Source organism: Rattus rattus, chromosome 6, assembly GCF_011064425.1.
Source record: "Rattus rattus isolate New Zealand chromosome 6, Rrattus_CSIRO_v1, whole genome shotgun sequence".
Taxonomy (NCBI): Eukaryota; Metazoa; Chordata; class Mammalia; order Rodentia; family Muridae; genus Rattus; species Rattus rattus.
The window spans coordinates 114,561,529-114,584,660 of record NC_046159.1 but is presented as its reverse complement, the minus strand read 5'-3'; the positions used below and the strand labels follow the sequence as shown (position 1 = coordinate 114,584,660).

At 40.2% G+C, this 23,132-nt stretch overlaps 1 protein-coding gene across 1 annotated transcript; it reads left to right on the top strand.

The window, feature by feature from the left end:
• The first annotated feature begins 2,089 nt into the window (after positions 1-2,089).
• LOC116902924 (hyaluronidase-4) lies at positions 2,090-22,084 on the top strand. The gene is made up of 5 exons (XM_032905248.1): positions 2,090-2,137; positions 7,348-7,495; positions 9,995-10,997; positions 18,059-18,148; positions 20,108-22,084. Exons 3-5 carry the CDS (start codon positions 10,044-10,046, stop codon positions 20,507-20,509), a joined length of 1,446 nt encoding a protein of 481 aa, XP_032761139.1. The 5' UTR covers positions 2,090-2,137; positions 7,348-7,495; positions 9,995-10,043; the 3' UTR covers positions 20,510-22,084.
• The last annotated feature ends 1,048 nt before the right edge of the window (positions 22,085-23,132 follow it).

Here is a 23,132-nt window from a genome sequence, read left to right as displayed (position 1 = left end):
AGAGGCTAGAAGAGGGTTTCAGGTCCCCTAGAATTGGAATCCTGGACAGTAGTGAGGTGCCCTGTGGGTGCTGGGAACCCTACCCAGGTCCACTTCCAGAACAGTTCGTGCTCCTCTGTGTAGAGCCATCTCATGAGTCCCAACGGTCACATTTCTAACAGTAGATTTTTAAAACTGTCCTTTGCAAATCTGAAGTCAAATGCAGGTTATGAGGGCCTTTTCAGGCCTTGTTGTCTTTTCCTTTAGCTGGCGTATGCTTGCACTCTGTGCTTCATTAGCCACCTCATGAAAATGAGAAGTAGTTGTGTTTAACTCAAAGACAAATGCACATTTGTGTCTTTCATATCTATTTCAGATATGCTTCCCAAGGCAACCAGCAAAGGAATCCTCTGTTGGCCCAATGTCTAACAAAGTATGTGACTTCTTCTGTGGACTCGTAGTGGTTTGAATATGCTTGGCCCAGGAAGTGGTACTATTAGGAGGTGTGGCCTTGTTGGAGGAAGTGTATCATTGTGGGCAAGGGCTTTAAGACCCTAATCCTAGTTGCCTTGTCCCAGGCTGGCTTTGAACTCAGAGATCTGCTTGCCTCAGTCTTCTGGGATTAAAGGCATGTACTACCTTGCCTGGACCTAAGCTTTTCATAACCACTATGCCTCAGGCTCTCCATGCCAAGATCTGGGTTAGAACCTTGTGTCTTCCAGCCTCAAGATCTGGACCACAGGTGTGCCCTCCATTTCTGGTTGTCGTTCATTTCAGATGTAATCAAATTGACAATTAGGAATAGCCATCACTACACTTCATTTTTTTTTAATGTTGTCAGTGTTATGTATTTTATCTCTACTTCCCCATTCTCTAGTGCCAGTTTTCACTTTCTTAATTTCTTCTCCTTCACACTGTTGGTTAGTGTTATATGTCTGGTAGTCCTTGGTCATCATATCCTTGAAGGACTCAAGTTGTTGAAAAAAGTCTACCACAGGGATTTAACTCCCGAGCTTGAGTCACTTACTCAACAGAATTCTGTACTGCATGGGAGATGATCTCTGTGATAAAGACGGGCATGTAGACAAGTAGCATTCCATCCGATGCACGTGAGTGGAAAGCACGCAGGTTGGTAGGAACTCCCATAATTACCAAAGGAAGGAGGGAATTATCCTGAGAGAAGAGTGTTAATTCCCAGAGAGCTGAACAGCCAGTCTCTCCTGCTTTCTGTGCACACTAGGGAGACCACCTTTCTGCATTTAAACTACACTTTTGCATTTGGTCCAAATCACAAGTGGAGACCTTATAGCGGAAGGGCTGTTTAAGTATTCTGATGGGCATCAGTCCTGCTTGACAATGTACATATTTGGGGAATGGCAAAGACGACCTGCTGTTCTGAGATCTGTAAACAATATTCCAACAGATAACTCTGAGAATTGCCTTCCATCCACTCCACGTGTTTTCCTTTTCTACTGCGGAAGTGTCTTTTGAGGAAGGAATAGCTGAGGACTCCATAGTGCTGTTTTTCTATGGACCTTGTTTATTTCTGTTTCATTTTTCGCATTTTCTCATCCGATCGCATCTGTTTTCAGTGTGTGAGTCTTATCAACCCTTCTTGTATCCAGCTTTATATTTATTTTGTCTAATCCCGGGAGCAGAGAATGGCATATCATTACAAATACCCGCTCAACTCATCACCTTGAGTCGCCAGTTCTGGTTGATTCGGTCATTTTCTCAGGATGATATGGAATGCCCCGCTGAGGTCAGTGATTCTGTTGTTGAGGCCAGCACATGAGGGTCTGTTTGTTAAAATAAGCACAAAGCCTTTGACCCCCTTTGCTCTTCCTTCTGGAAATCTTCCCCACACGGTCCTCTTGACTGCTTCCCATTGGAATCCCAATCAGTTGTCTTTTCTCCCTGCTCAGGTCAGCGAATCTAAATTGGATATTTCAAGAAAGCAATGCTCATTTATACCAAGATAGTTTGAAGGGAGCCTGACTTTGATTATAAAGAGATTTAATGGAAGCCTCTTGTTTAGCTTGGAGGACTGAGTCAGCCCTGTAATGACAGGCTTCCGGGAGCGCTGGGACATCCTGGCCGCTCCAGCCACTGCTCTGGAGCAGGTGAATAAAGGACCAGCAGGCAAACAAAAGCAAAGGTAAACTATACTTTATGCTCTGTCTGAAAAAAAATTTTAAAGATTGTTTTTCAAAATGTCTTCTTACAACAGCTAGAAAGAAACTAATCTTCACTTCCTCGAATATTCCATTTTCTTCTTTTAGCTAACCTTTATTGTTTAACTGAAGTACCTTCTTAAATATGGACTACTTTTGGGAATCCAGGATCTTAGAAAATGTGTTTGTCCCTGGTAGTTGTAAATTAAATTTAGTAATTTTTATCCACTATGTATTTATATTTGAAAATATTCTCACTTTTGTGTTTAGTCAAGCTGGGTTACTTCTCTTTTATGTTTAGAGTTTCTCTGAAAAGCAGGATTTTGTAGCATGCATTATGGCTGTAAGTTCTGAGGTGGTAAACGGTGTTCCACAAAGCAGGCCTGGTAAACAGCTGTGATGCAGGTTTATTGGAGTGCTACACACTTGAATCATTTTATAATAATTAGTGGTAAAAAATTCCTCATGCTAACAATTTCCATTACAGTAGCAGTGCATTTATTCAATAAAATACCTTTCATAATCTTTAGTAATGTCTTGTAATCTATTCTGTAATTATTGATCTATCACAATGATTAATACTGGAGGGCTGCTGTTTATAGCAAATGTTACAGTTCTTAGGAAACATGTAATGTTGAAAGGCGTCAGAAAATAGATGTTTCTATCATAAAAATAGGTTTAAATTTTATCCAACCACTCTGAAAGCGACTGAGTAGAGAATAATCACTGACTGTTTTTCTCGAACCAGTTTGTACTTCTGTACTTTTGTCTCATCTTTTTTAGAAAAATATATGTATGTGAGCATGTTTATGTGACCCCTCTTCCTAGTTGGTAAGATATTTTCTAAATTCTTTCATGAAATAGAATGACAAGAACACATGAGGCAATGTTTCTTTGGTAGAGTATTTTGGTGTGTCACGAACTGGCTACTCCAGTCTGGACACCTCCTGTCTTTGCATAGGTATTTCAAAACCACTTATGGTAATGTCAATGCAGCCCAGAACTGGTGCTTGGAACGTTTCTCTATTTCTTCCCCGTGTGAGAAGATTCTCTTACATTGCATGGGGGAATTATAATTCTGAATTACTTTACTACTTTTGTTTTGTTTTGTTTCAAGATAGGGTTTCTCTGTGTAACGTTGGTTGTCCTGAAACTCACTCTGTAGACCGGGCTGGCCTTGAACCAATTCACTGAGATCATCTGTCTCCCAAGTGCTGAGATTAAAGGTGTGCACCACCCACCCACCTGGCAGTTTATTTGTTTTCAAGTTGCAAGGCTTGTAACTATCCAGAGTGCAATTTGTAATCTTGGGGAAATAAAAACCTATTGTAAAAAGTCAAAGCTCATTTGTTTGAAAGGACATTTCCTTTGCATCGATGATTAACGTATGACTCTACAACTAATATAGAAACTCGCTTTCTTTACTATTGTATATGTACCAAGCCTAAGGTAGAGATCCAGTTATCCGATGACCTTTAAAAAATGGACACAAATTAATACTTAGTTAACTGTTTGCTATTTGGTCAGGGGTTTAATTCCCTGGTTATAAGATAGCATACACTGCTTGCCACATTTACTTGCCATATTGGGGTTTCTCATTTATCCAGAAAGGATGCTGAAAGTCTATGTCCAGGACCTTAGACAAAGATGAAATACTATGTAACTAGTCCCTCAAGATATAAACCTTAAAAAAATAAAAGAACTAAGAAAAGTACGTAGTACAAGGATTATTTCATTAACCCTTTGTTTAGGTACCAAAGCCTTTTCAGATTAGGTAGCTTTAATGAACTTGATAACTTACCATCAAGTGTACTGAAGGCTGACAGAGATGTTTCAATTAGAAGGTGGTTATAAAGTCAGAGAACGCTGTACGGTCAGGCATACATCGGTTACATGTGGGAGACCAGAGCATAGCTGTAAGATGCCCAGAGTCTGTTCAATTCAGTGAGATGACTGTGCAGGGTAAGAAAGTTGTCCCTGAGGAAACTCAAGCAGGGAGTGTGACACGGGATTTCAGGGAGGCAATGAATGAGTGAGCAGGACTCCATATATTTGTGCTAGAGAATTAGAGTTTATATCCTCTCTTAGATGGCATTTCTTAAAAAACAAACAAACAAACAAACAAAAAAACCCAAAATGGTTCTGCTTCACAAAGAAGTATGACTTATACTGAAAAATAGTGAAGTTTCCATTTACTAGTATTATGTGAATTTTCCTGAGAAGATGGATAGAAACGTTGTTATTTATTCCAAATAGAGAACACCGACATAGCAAAGACGGGTTCCCACCCAAATCTGGCTTTCATCAACCAGTGAGTTTATCAGGGATGCTTGTGAGAACATAGGTACGGAGTGACTTTCTGGAACGTGAATGGCTCTTGGGTGGCTGCCCATCACTGAGAAGCTTCCTTCCCACTTCACAGGAAATGCTCGCCATGGAGGCTCAGCCTCCAGGTGATAGGTGATTACTCACAAGAGCTGTACAACCAGTTCCTCTTGCAAGTTGTATGAATGCTCGCCACCAAGAGGTGTCCTCCGCCGCAGCTATTTGGGAATTACAGAGCTTTGTGGAGTGGCTTGGCACTTCTTACGAATTTCCTGTGAATGTTTGGAGCCCTGTGAGTACCAACACCCCCTCTATGAGGGAAGGTTTCCATCCAGAGGAAATAGCTTTGTAACAGGAGACACGGAAATGGTCAGTATTATATACTTACAAAGTTAAAGCTTATTTGAGAAGAATAGAAAGGAAGGTGTTTTATAGAACCTAGATATCACAGTAGTTCTAAAATTTGTTCAAAAAGAAGGCATACTGATGTTCCTTGATTATGTTGTGAAACAGACTTATAGAAAATTCTGGACATACTTGTAAATTACGGGCCTTCAAGAGACACGATAATAAAATGGATTGTATTGCAATACAATTGGTGCTAAATTTTTAATTAAACATTATGAGAAAAACCCATTGAGAATCTATCTATCTATCTATCTATCTATCTATCTATCTATCTATCTATCTATCTATCTATCTATCTATCACTCATCTATCTACCTACCTACCTTTTTTTTTCCCTAGCAGGCAGAAACCCAGCTCATTGAGTTATGACATTTAAAAGGGAAAGGATTCATAAGGAAAAAGCATGCTTCTTATAGGCTGTTGCTCCAGTGACTGTTACTGGATTGTAACCTAGTACTTACTACTGCAGAATTGCCAATGCAGCTTTGAGATCACCAGCTTCAATCTGCTTTTCAGCTTGATAAATATTTATGTATTTTATAATGTTTAGGAAAACACCACAGTGAACTATACTTTCTTTGAGAGTTTGGAAGTAAAATCACATCTGTTGGATCTCCAAGGGACTGGGAACTCTAGGATATCTCTGTCAACCTTTATTAATTTCCCTTGACATCTTAAAAAGGTGTTTGAAAATTAAATCTCAACATCATGTAAAAGAAAAAGAAGGGTTATAAATTAGAGCATTAGATTTCTTCTGCAATGTATTATGATGATGTCAGGAGAGTATGAGTTTTAAAATTTTTGCTGGGTAATTTCTTTAATCTTAATATGCACTGTCCTTGATGCATGAATAAAAAAAGGAAAAAATTGAGCTATCGTCAAGACTAAGGAATAATTTAATTCCAGCACTTGGAAGACTATGACAGGAAGATTACAGGTCAAGGTCAGCCTTAGTGCAAAGAAAGATCTAGTCTCCCAAACAAAAATAATACAAAATTTAAACACAACCAAGAAAAAGTAAACAAAGGTAGAGATATAGTTCAGGGATAGAGTGCTGTTTTCCATGGACATGTACAAGGTGCTGAATTTGTTTCTCATCAGAACCAAAGAAGAAAATACATATATTCAGGTTGGAGACGTTAGGGGGATGTTGGCCCAAAAACCGGGAAAGGGAATAACATTCAAAATGTAAATAAGAAATACTCAAGCTAATAAAGAAAAAACGGAAAAAAAAGAACTTCAAGCCTCTGAAGAAAGAAATTGAAGAAAATCTCAGAAGATGGAAAGATCTCCCAAGCTCATGGATTGGCAGGATTAATATAGTAAAGATTAGTTTGCCTTTAAAGTGAAGCTATAGGTGACAACTAGTGGTATACTTTGTCCAAACTGCAAACAACTTACTTTTACTGATTAGTAAATTTTATATGTTCTTTGTATTTTTCAAAAATTAGAAACATAAAAAGAAAATGTTTTGCTATATACAGATGATTAACTAATAACACTATGTACTAGATGCTTATATGTTTTTCCTAATTCTCAGTATTACTAGCAATGCTGAGCTAAACAAAAATATATTGAATTGTTCTGTGCAAGAATATCTACTTCCTCTGAACAAAATTTTTGAGAGTAAAATTAACTTTAAAGGTTAGAATTTATGAGCAGTGAAAATATGCTCTACCTGAAGCCATATTGTAAACTAAAATGAACAAAAATTATCTGGATATGTAAATATCTTTATTCATTAAAACACATCCTTCCCCCCCGCCCCCAAAATGTGGCGATTGTTAAAAACACCACAATATTGTTACTCATAACACTTTGAATCAACAGTCTTTTGGGGTCATCACAGGAAGTACTTTATAGTCATCCTGATCCTTCCAGAACTAGGCTCAGTTTGTCTTACTGAAATATGCTTGAATGAATGCTAAGGGTCCAGAGATTCGAAGACCATCAGGCCATACTAGTACTCAATTAAGGGGGCTTATTGCTTATGCAAGAAACAGAGTGTTTATATCTCCAGGCACCACAGGTAAAAGGATGTCAGAGAGAGCTATCTGTAGGACTTCAACTTTGGTTGGGTGACTTGAGAGAGTCTAAGAGTGGGGAGGGGGAATGTACCCAGAGGGAGTAAATGTGTGAGTAATGAAGAGTGGTTATGCGCAAGACTTCGGGTTTCATTCCTAAGACTGCAAACAAGCAAATAAACAGAAGACCACAAGAGCAGAACCATCTCTGTAGTCATTTGTTCCTCTGAGACAGATGTGTTTGGAATTCGTGCATTGCAACCCTGACACCAACACCTCCCTTGCTTGAACGCGATTTAAAGGGGCCCTTACACTGACTCACTTTTATCGTGGCTTGACAATGAACTAGCCTATCTTTGCTAGCCTGTGAAATTACCCCATCTAAAGTCAGGCTCCATGGTTTCAACAGCTTCTGAGTGTTGGTTTACTCATTTTAGGTTTTAAACATAGTTTATCACAACTTTTCTGCTGAGAGGAATAGAGGAGAGTGGCTTCTTCGCTGACCCCTGTCTGTATGTGGCAGACTCCACCCAAGGGCCACCTACTCGCCGCCGTCTTCACTATCTGGAAGAGTAAACCAAAGAGGTAAGATCGTGGGGGCTGGAGGGGTTCCTGGAAACACATTTCACCTTTCTGTGGCCTTTGTAGTGTTCATCTTTCAGTGGGCAACATTGGAACTGTGAAGCCAAAAATCACAGGATAGTAGTAAAGAAGCCTTCATGAGCATGCCTTTCTCTATGGGGTGAAGAGAGCTGACAAGAAACCTACTTCCGGTTGGGGATTTAGCTCAGTGGTAGAGCGCTTGCCTAGCAAACGCAAGGCCCTGGGTTCGGTCCCCAGCTCCGAAAAATAGAAAAAAAAAAAAAAAAAAAACCTACTTCCTTTTCTTTTGTTTAAAGGCCTCCAAAATGTCTTCAGAGACGGTTCTATGTTCCCACATAAACCCGGCTCCTGAGCAGAGAGAAACAGATGATAGAATTTAGGGGCAAATCCAGGTTAAACTCCTCACCCATCCATTCTGTCAACATGTTATCAAATCTCCCTCAATTCCTCCAATTAAAGACGCATTTAAAGAAATAGACTTTCATGAGAGGAGCATGGGGAGGCCAGAAAGCAAAGGCAGGTTGATATGGGATGATTATGATTAGGTGCGGAAGTCAGGCAGTGATCTGCACTTCTACTGGTTGAGGTAGAGCAGGGCTCAGAAGCAGGGGCTGTGGATGCATGGATGGGGTGAGGGGAAGGGGACCTGAGGAAGCTTGAAGCAAAATTCAGTTGTATGCTAGTAGGTAGAGTAGTGTTATTCATCTTCAGGCTGTAGAGATCTATCCAATGAAAGAAAATACTTAATTAAAAATGACATTTGAATGTTTCACTTTACTTTAGGACTTCTTAAATATTGTTTCACCAAGTAAGCCCCAAAGTCCAAATGCTTCCCCAGCTTTCAGTAGAGCTTTGATGCTGATTTGGACCTCGATAGAACTGCCTAGATACATCCTACTCAAGCTTTTGAGCTGAGATCTTGGGATTCAATGAGTCTAAGCAGTGGTGTTGATAATGGTGATAAAATTCCAGCACTGAGGACAGGAGTCGGGGGAGATGGTCCCGTGAGAAAAGTGCTTGTTGCAGAAGTATGAGAACCTGAGTTTGGATCCCCAACGATTACATAAAAGCAGATGCCGTGGAGCTCACCTGTAACCCCAGCACTGGGGGAATGTAGATGGGTAGAATCCTAAAGGTCACTAGCCAGCAACCTAGATGAATAAATGGGTTTAAGGTTCAGAAAGAAGTGCTTACTGTATTAAAAATTGAGACAGCAATAAAGCAAGATACTGGGCATTGACCTCTGGTCTTCACATATTTATGAGCAGGCAAGAGCACTTGCATACACATACACATTCACACACACACACACACACACACACACACACACCTTTCTTTGTTTAGAACTGGATTTGGTGAGCGTTTTGGTGAGCGTTTAATGTCCATGATTCTGCTGTTTTATGCCTACATTGTTCTCTTGGTACAGAACTTTTCTGTTCACATACGGTAGATTTTACTTCAAACCAGAAACTCTGATAGAGGATCTTCCTATGAAACCTCTTCTGACTTAGGAGAATTTCAGTTATTGTATGCAACTATCATTTTAACCACCAGAGGTCACCAACCAAAACTCATAGTATTTTTCAGGTCTAGCATACTAATGTGAATAGAAATTCTAGGTAACCCATGAAGCTACCCAATATTTATTTCACTCCACATTTCACTGCAGAATTCACCACAAAGGAACTGGAAAGGAATCTTTTCCCTCGGCCCTTCATCAGCAAATGTCTGCTACAAGTCTTAACATCACGATGGCATACTTAAAGCATAAGGCATACCATTTCCCTGGTACAACAGAACACTTCACACCAATAAGGTCTTTTCTGTAGCTACCTAAAAGTAGTTCTTCTGCAGTTTCTCCCAGAAGACCGAAAGGGAAACATGACAACTCTCCATCTGGTACCCATTCATCCTGAGTGCACCTCCACTGACGTGTTCCTTGTCACCGACCTCAGTTTCCTTCTTACATCCCTCACAGCCAAGGTAGTCACTCGTCTAACCTATCCAAGCATTTCCTATAGCATTTTCTTGTATGGCCTCATCTTTCACGTGATGGGACATCAATCAGAGCTCTCCATTTCTGTCTTAGTTTCCTCTTTTGGGAAATAAAAGTGCAATCACAGATTGTTATATAATTGTTATAAGAAAGCAATTAAAGTGTTTTAAGTTGTAATGCCTCATATTGGCAAGTTTTCCAACGTGATTGTAAGTATTATTTCACATCTGTTTTTCATCACGGACCTCACATCTTCTTCATACTTTATTATGGATATAAAGGTTTTGTAGCTGCTAGGCACTTTCTGAATTCTTTTGCTTATCCCTGAGTAGAAACTTGATCATGACACTTGATTTTACATCTCAGTTCATTCATCAGAATTGTTATAATTTTAAAGTAAATCGTTCTTTGAAAATATAAATAAGCAGTCACAGCATCCCTCCTCTTAGGAGTAACCACTAATGGAAAACTAAATTTCTCCACAGGCCTTTTGGATTACGTTGAAGAAGAGGTAGTGTAAGTTTCTATCTTATCATGCAACTATTGTCTGAAGGACAATTAAGACGCTGTGTTGTTCAACCAGTACATCTTACATCAGGGTTGCTCATATTTTTTATCCTGAAGTCTATCTCATCCCTAAAACCTGCTCGACTTCCAGTTTACCAAAGGAAACCCTTTATAGCTGCTTGGAATGCTCCAACAGACCTGTGTTTGATAAAATATAATTTGGCAGTGAACTTAAAAGTGTTTCAGATGGTTGGAAGCCCTCGGCTCAAAGACAGGAGGCAAAATGTTGTTATATTTTATGCCAACAAATTGGGATCTTACCCATGGTATACATCAGAAGGGGAACCCATCAATGGTGGTCTTCCCCAAAACACAAGCTTACAGGTACACCTGGAAAAGGCTTACCAGGATATTAATTATTACATCCCTTCTGAAAATTTCAGTGGACTTGCTGTTATAGACTGGGAATATTGGCGCCCACAGTGGGCCCGGAACTGGAACACCAAGGATATCTACAGACAGAAGTCAAGAACTCTTATTTCTGATATGAAAGAGAACATATCCGCTGCTGATATTGAATATTTAGCCAAAGCAACTTTTGAGAAAAGTGCCAAAGCTTTCATGGAGGAAACTATCAAATTGGGAATTAAGAGCAGACCCAAGGGCTTTTGGGGTTATTACTTGTATCCTGACTGCCACAATTACAATGTTTATGCTACAAACTATACCGGGTCATGCCCAGAAGAGGAAGTTTTGAGGAACAATGACCTCTCTTGGCTCTGGAACAGCAGTACTGCCCTGTATCCTGCTGTTAGTATTAGGAAATCCTTTGCAGACAGTGAAAATACTTTGCACTTCTCACAATTTCGGGTGCGTGAATCACTGAGGATCTCTACCATGACATCACATGATTATGCTCTGCCGGTATTCGTCTACACACGGCTGGGCTACAAAGAGGAACCTTTGCTTTTCCTTTCTAAGGTAAGACTGTCCTTGCCCCTTAGTGGAGGACTTCTTCTGTATCTAAAACAAAGCATTTCTTTGTTAATTTTGCCCTTTGAAGAACACTATTAGTGTAAAGCTAGCATCTTTCTTTTTTTTTTTTTTATTAACTTGAATATTTCTTATATACATTTCGAGTGTTATTCCCTTTCCCGGTTTCGGGCAAACATCCCCTCCCCCTCCCCTTCCTTATGGGTGTTCCCCTCCCGACCCTCCCCCATTGCCGCCCTCCCCGCAACAGTCTAGTTCACTGGGGTTCAGTCTTAGCAGGACCCAGGGCTTCCCCTTCCACTGGTGCTCTTACTAGGCTATTCATTGCTACCTATGAGGTCAGAGTCCAGGGTCAGTCCATGTATAGTCTTTAGGTAGTGGCTTAGTCCCTGGAAGCTCTGGTTGCTTGGCATTGTTGTACATATGGGGTCTCAAGCCCCTTCAAGCTCTTCAGTTCTTTCTCTGATTCCTTCAACGGGGGTCCTATTCTCAGTTCAGTGGTTTGCTGCTGACATTCGCCTCTGTATTTGCTGTATTCTGGCTGTGTCTCTCAGGAGCGATCTACACTTCCGCACTTCTTTGCTTCATCCATCTTGTCTAATTGGGTGGCTGTATATATATGGGCCACATGTGGGGCAGGCTCTGAATGGATGTTCCTTCAGTCTCTGTTTTAATCTTTGCCTCTCTCTTCCCTGCCAAGGGTATTCTTGTTCCCCTTTTAAAGAAGGAGTGAAGCCTTCACATTTTGATCATCCGTCTTGAGTTTCATTTGTTCTAGGCAACTAGGGTAATTCAAGCATTTGGGCTAATAGCCACTTATCAGTGAGTGCATACCATGTATGTCTTTCTGTGATTGGGTTAGCTCACTCAGGATGATATTTTCCAGTTCCAACCATTTGCCTACAAATTTCATAAACTCGTTGTTTTTTGATAGCTGAGTAATATTCCATTGTGTAGATGTACCACATTTTCTGTATCCATTCCTCTGTTGAAGGGCATCTGGGTTCTTTCCAGCTTCTGGCTATTATAAATAAGGCTGCGATGAACATAGTGGAGCACGTGTCTTTTTATATGTTGGGGCATCTTTTGGGTATATGCCCAAGAGGGTATAGCTGGATCCTCAGGCAGATCAATGTCCAATTTTCTGAGGAACCTCCAGACTGATTTCCAGAATGGTTGTACCAGTCTGCAATCCCACCAACAATGGAGGAGTGTTCCTCTTTCTCCACATCCTCGCCAGCATTTGCTGTCACCTGAGTTTTTGATCTTAGCCATTCTCACTGGTGTGAGGTGAAATCTCAGGGTTGTTTTGATTTGCTAGCATCTTTCTAAACTACTGATCTGCTTAGACTCTCCCTTTGTGGAAAGTAAATTTTTTATGTTTCTTTTTTTTTTTTAATTTACTTTATGTATGTGAGTACACTGTCACTGCCTTCAGACACACCAGAAGAGGGCATCAGATCTCATTCCAGATGGTTGTGAGCCACCATGTGGTTGCTGGGATTTGAACTCAGGACCTCTGGAAGAGCAGTCAGTGCCCTTAACCACTGAGCCATCTTTCCAGGCCATTTTTTATGTTTCTTATTAGCATTCCTTTTTATAGGACACACCGAGGTAGAAAAAACTAGCCTATGGTGCTAGCAGCTACTGAATTCCCTATGACTGGTTATTGTGGGAGATTATTAAAATAGTTTATAGTGAGCAGGTTAAAAAGTTAGAGAGGATGTTTTAATATGGGACTGTTTGGCCATACATGTAAAAGTAGAATGAAAGACATTCTAAATATAAAGAACATATGTAAGCCTGTAGACTGAACCATCTTAGATACAATTACTTCTCTGATCTGCTAATGGAAATCTGGTAGAGCAGTGTGGACTTAGTCTTCCCTTCTGTCTGAAACTCACACTAACCTCCAAAATGAGCTGTGAAAATTGAATCAAGAATGGCAAGAGGTCACTTCTGGGAGGTTTGGAAATGCTATCTCAATTTTTACAGAACCACCATGACTCTGGAATTGGAAAACATACTTACATATGCTTATATATTATTCTATATATGTTATATATACCAGAAAGTATATTTTAACTTTACATATATACACATACATACATAATACATACATACATATATTCATATATTTAGGTCAATAATGTCTGTTTAGTGAGAATTCATTTATTTTTGAAAAAAGAACTCTAAAATTGAAAGGCACAGTGTGCATTCTGCACATTGCACAAGGCTCAGATAACCTTTTTTTAATAGTGACAGCTCAGAAATCGTACTCTTCCTTCCCAGGAAAGCATCATCAGAATTTGGGCCTCATCTCATTCTGAAAGGGGAGCTGTGTTCCAGCATTTAAAACATTAGCATGCACACCACTGTACTCAACCAATCATAAAAAATAATCTACTCATAGGTTTTAAAAATATCTGATGCTCATTTATTCCAAACTCTGAATGACTATGAAGGGTTTCCATTTTTTTTCTGCAATATGTCTGCCTTTCAGAATGCATGCACCCATACAGTGAGGATTGGGTAGCACATCTTTTAACCTTCCCAGAACTCAGCTTCTTGGTTATCAACAATAACAAAACAAATGAAAACAAAAAACAAACCACCCCGACCAACAAAACAAAACAAAACAACCACGGAGTACGGGTGGGGACCATCTACCCCACTGATCTAACAGAAGAATGATAAAAATCAAATAAGGAAAGGTATGTGAAAATTTGAATATCTTCAGAAATACAGGTGGAATAGCTATCATTTTAAAACAAGCATCAAAGCCTTGAACTTGACCATGGGCTATCTAAGAGTCTCAGGCAGCAGTCATAGCTTCAGAGAACAATACAGAGGCAGTGATACCTCATTTCACTGGGAAGATGGCCCACACTGCCAACATATAAATTCAGTCTAGACAGAATGTGATGTCATGCTCTATAAAAACGATGAAGTGTATTTCTGTGGCTGAAGATTTAAATGTTTTTCTGTAAGCAATTAGTTTTCTGTTATCATACAAAGTAAGTTCCATATTGACTCTGTTACTTCATTATATATCCCACTAGTACACTACTTTCTAATATAAGCTCTGGTAAACACCAGGGACCAAAAACCAAGTATGAAAAACGATTCCTCTAAGGCATCCTCCTACCCTTTACTTCCTTTGCCCCCTTACATATACACAATGTAAATTGATTATATCCACCCTGCACTTTGCCCCTCAAACTCTCCCTGGTCTTCCTTTCAATACATGTCCTTCTCATTTCAAGTTTCCTTTTTAATAGCACACACAGTCCAGTTAGTGTTATGGTAGAGCCCGTTTGCGAGCCCCAAAAGACCACCCAGGAGTCAATCCCAATGCAATCGCACTAGCTTGAGTTTAGGCCACCCACGCCTCCATCTGTGACGCTGCAGGACCTGAGGATGAGCTCTCAGTAGGACAAGGTGTTACAGGAAATGGCAAGCAAGCGAGGGGGTTTCTAGCCTGGCACACATCTGATTGGGTGGGGGTGGGGGAGCTCTTATGGAGTTGTGTTGCCCTTTAAAATAATTGGCTGGTGCTGGGAGCCAAACCATAAACTTAACTTCTGCTTTCCTCTTGATTGGTGGTTGTTAGGAAGTAAAATGCCAGGGGCAGGGTTGTAACCTGGAGACACAAGTTTGTTGGGGAGTAACCTGGAAATTGGTGCTAGAGAGGTCAACCTTAGGTCAGGTTCTCTACGATGGAGTATGAAACCAAGAACTGGTCTCTCGCTATCTGCTTGTATATGAGTATGGAACCATCTAAGGGATCATTAGCCACTTTCTAGTAGCTACAGCCTCAAAGACAAATGATTCCCTATCTCTCCAACAACCACCAATAGTTTCTCAAGTAGGAGTGGGGTCACATGGGTTCTCTACCCCCTGTAAGACTAGAATTTTAAATAGCTTGATCTTGTTCAAGAAACCATAGCTTCTGTGAGTTCACGAGTGCAGTAGCCATACTGTATAGAGAAGGCAGTGTTTCAAAGCACTCCTCCTCACCTACGAGCTCTGGCTTCCTCTCTGCCCCCATATCCACGATGTTTCCTAAACCTTAGAATGGTAGAGTGTGTGGAGGATTGACATAATGTCCGACACTCATAAACTCTTATTCTTTACACGGAAACAATTGTGAATTTGTTTGAATCTTAACTTAACTTGTTCTTATTTGTTAACTTATTCTTAACTCCTTGACTGGAGTTAACAATAGGATATAATAAATACAAGTGATTACAGACAGCTTGGCAATATGACCGCTCAGCAAAAGTGCAGTCGTAGGCTTCTCTCTAAGGCCTATGGCCTAACCAGTCCTAGGCCTCTGTCCAGGATCTCATTCCTAGATATGAATTCCCTCCTGTGGAGTGGGCTGCAAATCTAAGCGCAAAGTGGCTGGTTACCTGTCTAACAGATAAGACATTATCGTACCACTGGGTGGATCTTGTTTTGGTGGGTGGTATTGCAACAGTATTACCTACCACTATGATAGGTGAGGCCATTGATGTCTTTTTTTCTACCAGTAGCCTGCTTGGCATCTTGGCACTATTTGAAACTAGCTAGCATGGATGGAGGAAGTTTTCTGATTAATGCCAGAATGGTTTCGTTCTCTTTGTCCTACAACCAAAGTACTTATCCATTTCTGAAACAGTGATTTGATTCTGAGGATCGTGAGCAGTAAAGCCCAGAGGCCAGAGGCCATACTGGGACCCAGGGGTCCATTTTGGCTACAACCACTTTGTTCCTTTCTTCTTGCTATCCATGAGGCTCCAACTCTTAGGTGGTCCTTTTAGACTCCCAAAGGCATTTCTCTAGTGTCTTTGCTGTTCTGATCCCCAGACTATACCTGGTCTGTTATCAACTTGATCTCTGCCAGATTACAGTAAATCAATATGACAATCACTTTTTAAAAAAAATTACTGCCTCATCTTTGGTGAAGATGTGCTTGAAAACTTGCTATGTCTTCAATCTGTCCTAGTAAACCCCTTCTCATAATGGCACTAAAAGACTGTCATACTTAAACTAATGTAACCTTAGAAAGTATGACTAGCATCACATAAATCTGTAACTTCCATATTTAGTGAATGTAAATCAATGACATAAGTACGAGATGTAAATTCTATGGCCGGTCTCTCCTTTGATAATGTCTCCTTAATCCCAGGAAGACTGGGAGACTTCCTTCTGAGCACAGTGTGTGACTATCATCTTGCTAGTCTCAAGGCTGTATCGTGTCAGTGGTCTGCATTTTTCTTACATCTTTGAGTCAACAGATGTACTTGCAGTCTGCAAACTGGGCACTATGGGTGATTCCTCTTCTGCTCGTATTTACCAGACTGTTGACAATTTTCAAAGCCTTTTAATGTACGTTATCTCAATTGAGCCCCAAAGAACCTCCCCTTCCTGTTCTGTGTGCTGTCAGATGATATGGGTCATGGAGAATAGAAGTGGATATGAACCACAAAGGTAAATTAGTTTCAACTTAACTCCCTCTTCACGTTTCAAAAATCTCCAGGAAAAAATGTCTGTAAATATCTGTGTACAGATGAACATTGTAAATTGTTCATTTGTTTGATATACTGGAGAAGTGTCAGGGGCCAAAGTAAAAGAGTTTGCTCTCTTTGCTTGTATTTCTCTCTAACTAATTTCTATACCCAACTCTCTTATATTTCATAGGTCCACAGTCGTGTTTAGGCACTAAGGTAGTCTTTAAATGATAAAACACAAATTCCTCCTACTGAAAACTCGAAATCCTTTATCTTAACCATATTTGGAGAAACCCTTGTAGGTTTGTCATTGCCAGATGAGTCTTAGATAAGCCCCATTATATCCAGTACTTTAAAATAAAATATAGTGTCAGGGGCCAAATATAAAGGCTGAAAAAATCAGAGCACATTAAGCACTGTACATTTGCCTGGCTTGGATTCAAAAGGACAAGAAGCCACCTGAGTGACTGTGCTCATGATACCCCGCAGAGGTAAGTGACAGAAGGAAGCTAAAAGACTTCTTTCTGGAAAAGAAAAGTCTTTAGATTCTGTGTAGGCATTTATATATTTGCTTGTGAGCAACTGTCCCCAATCAAGTTTAAAGAAAAAACTTTTGGTGACTATTTCTATATCCTGCCTATTAAATTAAAAACAATAGCCTGCCTATTAAAGTGTAATATTTTTTTCTTTAAAAATATTCATATTAGCCAGGCATGCATTCTTAATCCAGGTACTCAGAGGCAAGCAAAGGCAGGATGATCACTTATAAGTCTGAGTTTAGCCTTATTTATATAGTGAGTTCCAGAGCAGCCAAGGCTACACACACACACACACACACACACACACACACACACACACACACACACACACACACACAGAGACACACACACACACACACACACACACACACATACACACACAGACACACACACACACACACACACACACACACAGACACACAGACACACACACACACACACACACACACACACACATACACACACACACACACACACACACAGACACACACACACACACACACACAGCACACAGACACACATACACACACACAGACACACATACACACACACACACACACACACACACACACACACACACACATACACACACATACACACACAGACACACACAGACACACATACACACACACACAGACACACACACACACACACACACACACACAGCACACACACACACAGCACACAGACACACACACACACACACACACACACACACAGACACACACACACACACACACACACACACACACAGACACACACACACAGACACACACACACACACACACACACACACACACAGACACACACAGACACACACACACAGACACACAGACACACACACACACACATACTGTTGTGGTCCGAGAATATGATTCCGAGCATCAGTTTGACATTTATGTTCCTCTAAGAAAGCAGGGGGTGATATCTAGGGATCATTTTATCTCAATCTATAATTGTAATTCCTAGTGATTTATCTTCCAATGACTGATCAACTCTGTTCTCTCCCATCCAGCAAGATCTAATTAGTACCATAGGAGAAAGTGCTGCGTTGGGAGCTGCAGGCATTGTTGTTTGGGGAGACATGAATTTAACTTCATCTGTGGTAAGTCAGTACCTTAGGGTAGATTGTTCTGTTTTCTGTAGAGATTACTCTAATCAAAGCTCTCATTATTCCCAAAGGAAGCCAGATTTGGGATAAAACTTAAAACCTGTGCCTAGTACCTAGATCTGTCTAAAAATATTAACTTTGAAAAGATAGAGATCATGACACAAATATTTCTTTACTATTTATCATATGCTAAGAGAGTAAGGTTTTCCGTTTTGTTTGCTTTGGATCCGCTCACATCATGGTCATGAAAGCTAATGACTACTCATTCATAGACAAGGAGACAAGGGGAAATCAAGCAGGGTGACAGCTAACCAGACTAGTTAGTAGTAGAACTGATATTGATCACCACAGATTTTTCTGAGACAAGATCTATTGCATTGGACCACTACATGAAATAGGTTGTATCCTATCTGGGGAAGCAGAAACAGATAACTTTTAAACGGTCCCATTGAAAGTATTTTTTTTTCCCTATAGAGAAGCCAGCTGGGCTCTCTAGATCTCTAGACTCTAGAGCAACAGAACTTATTAAAATCAATGTATGGTCATATAATATACTAATTAATATATACATATATTCATAGAATATATATATATATATATACATACACACATATAGGCATATATACATATGTATGTCCATACACTGAGGTTCACCAAAGGCTGTCTACCAACAGAAGGTTCAAGAATCCAGTAGTTGATCAGTTCAGGAGACTGAATGCCTCAGCTTGTCTTCAGTATGTGTCAGAATCCTGAAGAAGCAGGGCCTAAGGTCAGGAACAGAATGGACTTGCTAGTGAGAGTGAGACCAAGCAGGCAAAGTGACAGCTTGCTCCCTTCTTTCATGTCCTTTATTTAAGCTGCCAGCAGATGTGGTCTGGATGAGAGGTGGACCTTCCCATTTCAAAGATTCAGGTTAGAAGTGGGTTCCCAATTCAAATGATCTAATTAGAAATACAAACACAAAACAAAAACAAAAAAAACCAAAAAACCCTCCCATAGGTGTAGGCCCAGTCACCTGGGTTTTATTTAATTCCAGATGTAGTCAAGTTGACAATGAAGAATAGCTATCGCACACATCTGTGGGGATTTATACGGAGAGCCAGAGGTTCAACTGCAGACTTGTGGAGCTTTGTCAGGAAATAACATATGTAATCAAGGCAACCTCTATGTAGAACATATACTAGAACACACACACACACACACACACACACACACACACACACACACACACGAATGATCTAGTGTTATTAGCTTTCCTGGGTCTAGTAGTATGTAGGAATGTAGAACCTACAACAGGTTATGTTTGATTATACTTAACAGAGAAGTCCAGAATGCTATAGGTGGGAGGTCTACAATAAATCAGCAAATGTGACAGCTCAGATTCTAACATGACCAGAAAAACAAAACAAAGCAAAAAAAAACAAAGCAAAACAAAACCAACAACAACTAATTTCTTTCTTTCTTTCTTTTTTGGAACTGGGGACCGAACCCAGGGCCTTGCGCTTCGTAGGCAAGCGCTCCACCACTGAGCTAAATCCCCAACCCAGCAACTAATTTCTAAGAAACAGCCTGGAGCATCTGCTCTGATGTGGATTCTGCTTTGTGTCTGTTCCTTTCTATCTCACACTACTCATTACCTTGACAGCTAGGAAAAGAAAGGAAGGAAGGAAGGAGGGAGGGAGGGAAGGAAGGAAGGAAACAATGTATGACTTGAAGAAAGGCAAGGACCTACGTGTTGATCAGTCTAGCTTGCTGCTTCAGCTACTTTGACTGTAACCTCTGCCTCTAGGGCCTTTCTCATTTCCGCTCTGAGACCTTTGGGTTACTGCAGAATTCAAGAGTTTACCTACTTTTGGTAGGACAAAGTCATCCTTTCAGTTCATTCTAAAGAGCTGCCTCTGGTTCTAAAACCTCTAATCCAGCTTTTTTTTTTTTTTTTTTTAACCTTTCCAGGAGAACTGTACAAAGGTGAACCACTTTGTGAACTCTGATTTTGGTAGCTACGTAATCAATGTGACCAGAGCAGCTGAAGTGTGCAGTCGTCATCTTTGCAAGAACAATGGGAGGTGTGCACGGAAGACATGGAAAGCAGCTCATTACCTCCACTTGAACCCTGCGAGTTACCACATAGAGGCCTCTGCAGATGGAGAATTCGTAGTGAAGGGAAGAGCGTCAGATGCTGACCTAGCCACCATGGCAGAGAATTTTCTATGTCACTGTTATGAGGGCTATGAGGGGGCTGACTGTAGAGATATGACAGAGGCCAGTGGCCCCTCGGGGGTTTCCGTTTCCTCTAGTTCAGTAATAACACTGTGTCTGATAGCTCTAGCAGGTCATCAAAGCATTCAGCTGTGACATAATTGACTTTAAAGGGAATTGTGTCCTTTTAAGTAGGGTATTATGGAGCAGATGGATTTCACACGCTCCTCTGAGTTCCTCTGAGAGACATTATAAATCAACATTATGTCACAACATAAATAGGAACCTCTTACCTTCTTTGCTACACTTTGGTTGGAAGCCAGGTCTAAGAGAATAAAGCAGTGCACTCTGTTCTCTTACTTGAATGTTTCAATGGCATTTAAATCAAAGTTTATTCTTTTTCTAATTATATAGGCACAAGTGTGCAAATGAATAGTAAGCTTATTATTTCAAGCACATTTTCTAGGAAAGCAGTTCATTTATGGGCAGGTTACAATGTAAGCACCTGGTTCAACAGTCGTGACCCTGTCAACTAATTCATCAGAGGAGGTGAAACGCAGTGCTACTCCGCCAGCCTCTGCCTCACTTGCGTCTGTTTCTCTGATGAACTCATGGAGGACAGGATTACTACTGGTGTGGTTTCTTAAGAGAAAGAATTCAGGTTGCTGACTCCAACTCATCACAACCATCAACCTCTTCCTTCTCAGACCTTACCAGTCTGCAAAACAAAAAGGTCCAGGATCCACTGAACTATAGATCCAAAAGCTGAAGTCCTGTTGACTTTTGAAAGTGGAACCTTTCTTTCTTTTCTTTTTTATGAAAAGAAAGTGTATGAGGAAAATCAGCTACTTTGTCTTCCTCTGTTCCCCATATAAATTTTGAGTAGTAGATTTGGGTTTAGAATCACTTTGAACCTGATTTGAATTACTCTGTTCACTCTTTATGTGGGGTTATAAATCTTAACAAGTTCTTTACAGCCCCCTTTATCTTCTGGAATTTGGTAGTATAATTCTTGTCTCAGCGAATTAGCACAATAATTTGCCTTGCACTCCTGGGTTCTTAGTAATGTAGCTGATCCAGGACAATCTCTTGATCACTAAAGCAACAGTCAAGCTGTTTCCTTCTGTGGACAGAGACCATTTATAATCACTTAGACATTGTGCTGTGTTCCTTGAAGGATACTCTCAGGGGATACAGTTTTCTCTCCATAAAGATAATTTAATAGGAAGAGAAACTCAAGAAAGATATGATGATACTAATAAAGAAGGGATACCACTTGATGTTTTCTCTTTTTTCTTAACTCTTTCAACTCAGGATCCCTGCTTGCCAGAGGTGACTGTGAAAGTTTAATTCTGAAATGTACACTAGAAAAAACAAAGCTTTAATTATACTGTGAATGAAAGGTATGATTATATATATGTATATATATGCTATTTAAAAATTAAATTCATTTTTATATGAAAGTTGATGTGATTAGCATTATAGAGCATTTACAAAAATTTTAACAATAACCAAAGAAATCACCAATAAACACCTTACTGTAAGCTGGTAACTTTTTATGTAGTTTTTACTAATATTTCTTATAAAATGATTTTTGTATGGCTATAATTATATTTTATATTCTGTTTCAATTAATGATGTGTTTTCATAGCATTTTGTAATCTTCACGCATGTTTTTAAAAATCTTTTTCTCTTCCAGTAGAGGGATTAAAGGTTAGGATTTATGCAAACTAAGCAAGTGCTTTAACAGTTATTTTATTTTGAGTTAGAGTTTAAGTTAGGTAGGCTGGCCTGAAACTTGTTATGTGGCTACAGACTATGGCCAGAAGAAGCCACATGTATGTCAGAGATTACTACTACGACTACTACTATTACTACTACCACTGCCCACTCCTCCTCCTCCTACCACTATTACTACTACCACTATTACCACTACTCCTACTCCTACTACTACCATGACCACTACTACTACTACCGCTACCACTCTTCCTCCTACCACTACTACTACTACCACGACCACTACTACTACTACTGCTACCACTCTTCCTCCTACCACTACTACTACTGCTACCACTCTTCCTCCTACCACTACTACTACTACCACGACCACTACTACTACTACCGCTACCACTCTTCCTCCTACCACTACTACTACTACCACGACCACTACTACTACCACTCTTCCTCCTACCACGACCACCACCACCACTTTTCTTCTTCCTACCACTACTACCACTACCACTCCTCCTCCTACCTCTACTACTACTACTACTACTACTACTACTATGACGATGATGACCACGATGTTGTCTTTTTGAGACAGGATTTTTTTCTGTGTTGCCTGGCTGTCCTGGAACATACCCTGCAGACCAGGCTGGCCTCACTGGAGATTCATCTGCCTCTGCCTCCCGAGTGCGGGGATTAAATGCATGGAACACCACCGAAAGATTCTTACAAGGCTCACTGACTGATAGAACTTCTGAGATTGTGGTTATCTGGAATGTGGCAGGTCCAGGACCATAATATATTGGGCAATTTTTGGCAGTCTTAGTAGCCATTCATTGACTACTTGTTCATTTCACCTAAAATCCCTGTGACCATCAGATAAATCTTCCTGGAAGTGATCTATGATGCAAAATGGTGTTAGAACCTACCTAAGACACAAAGAAGTATTGCAGCCTTGAGCCTTTTCTTTTGAGGCACAAGAGAGTTATCTTTTCATGCCACCTCAACAGAAATTACTAAGGCATCTGAACATCATTCATTATTGTTAGTCAAA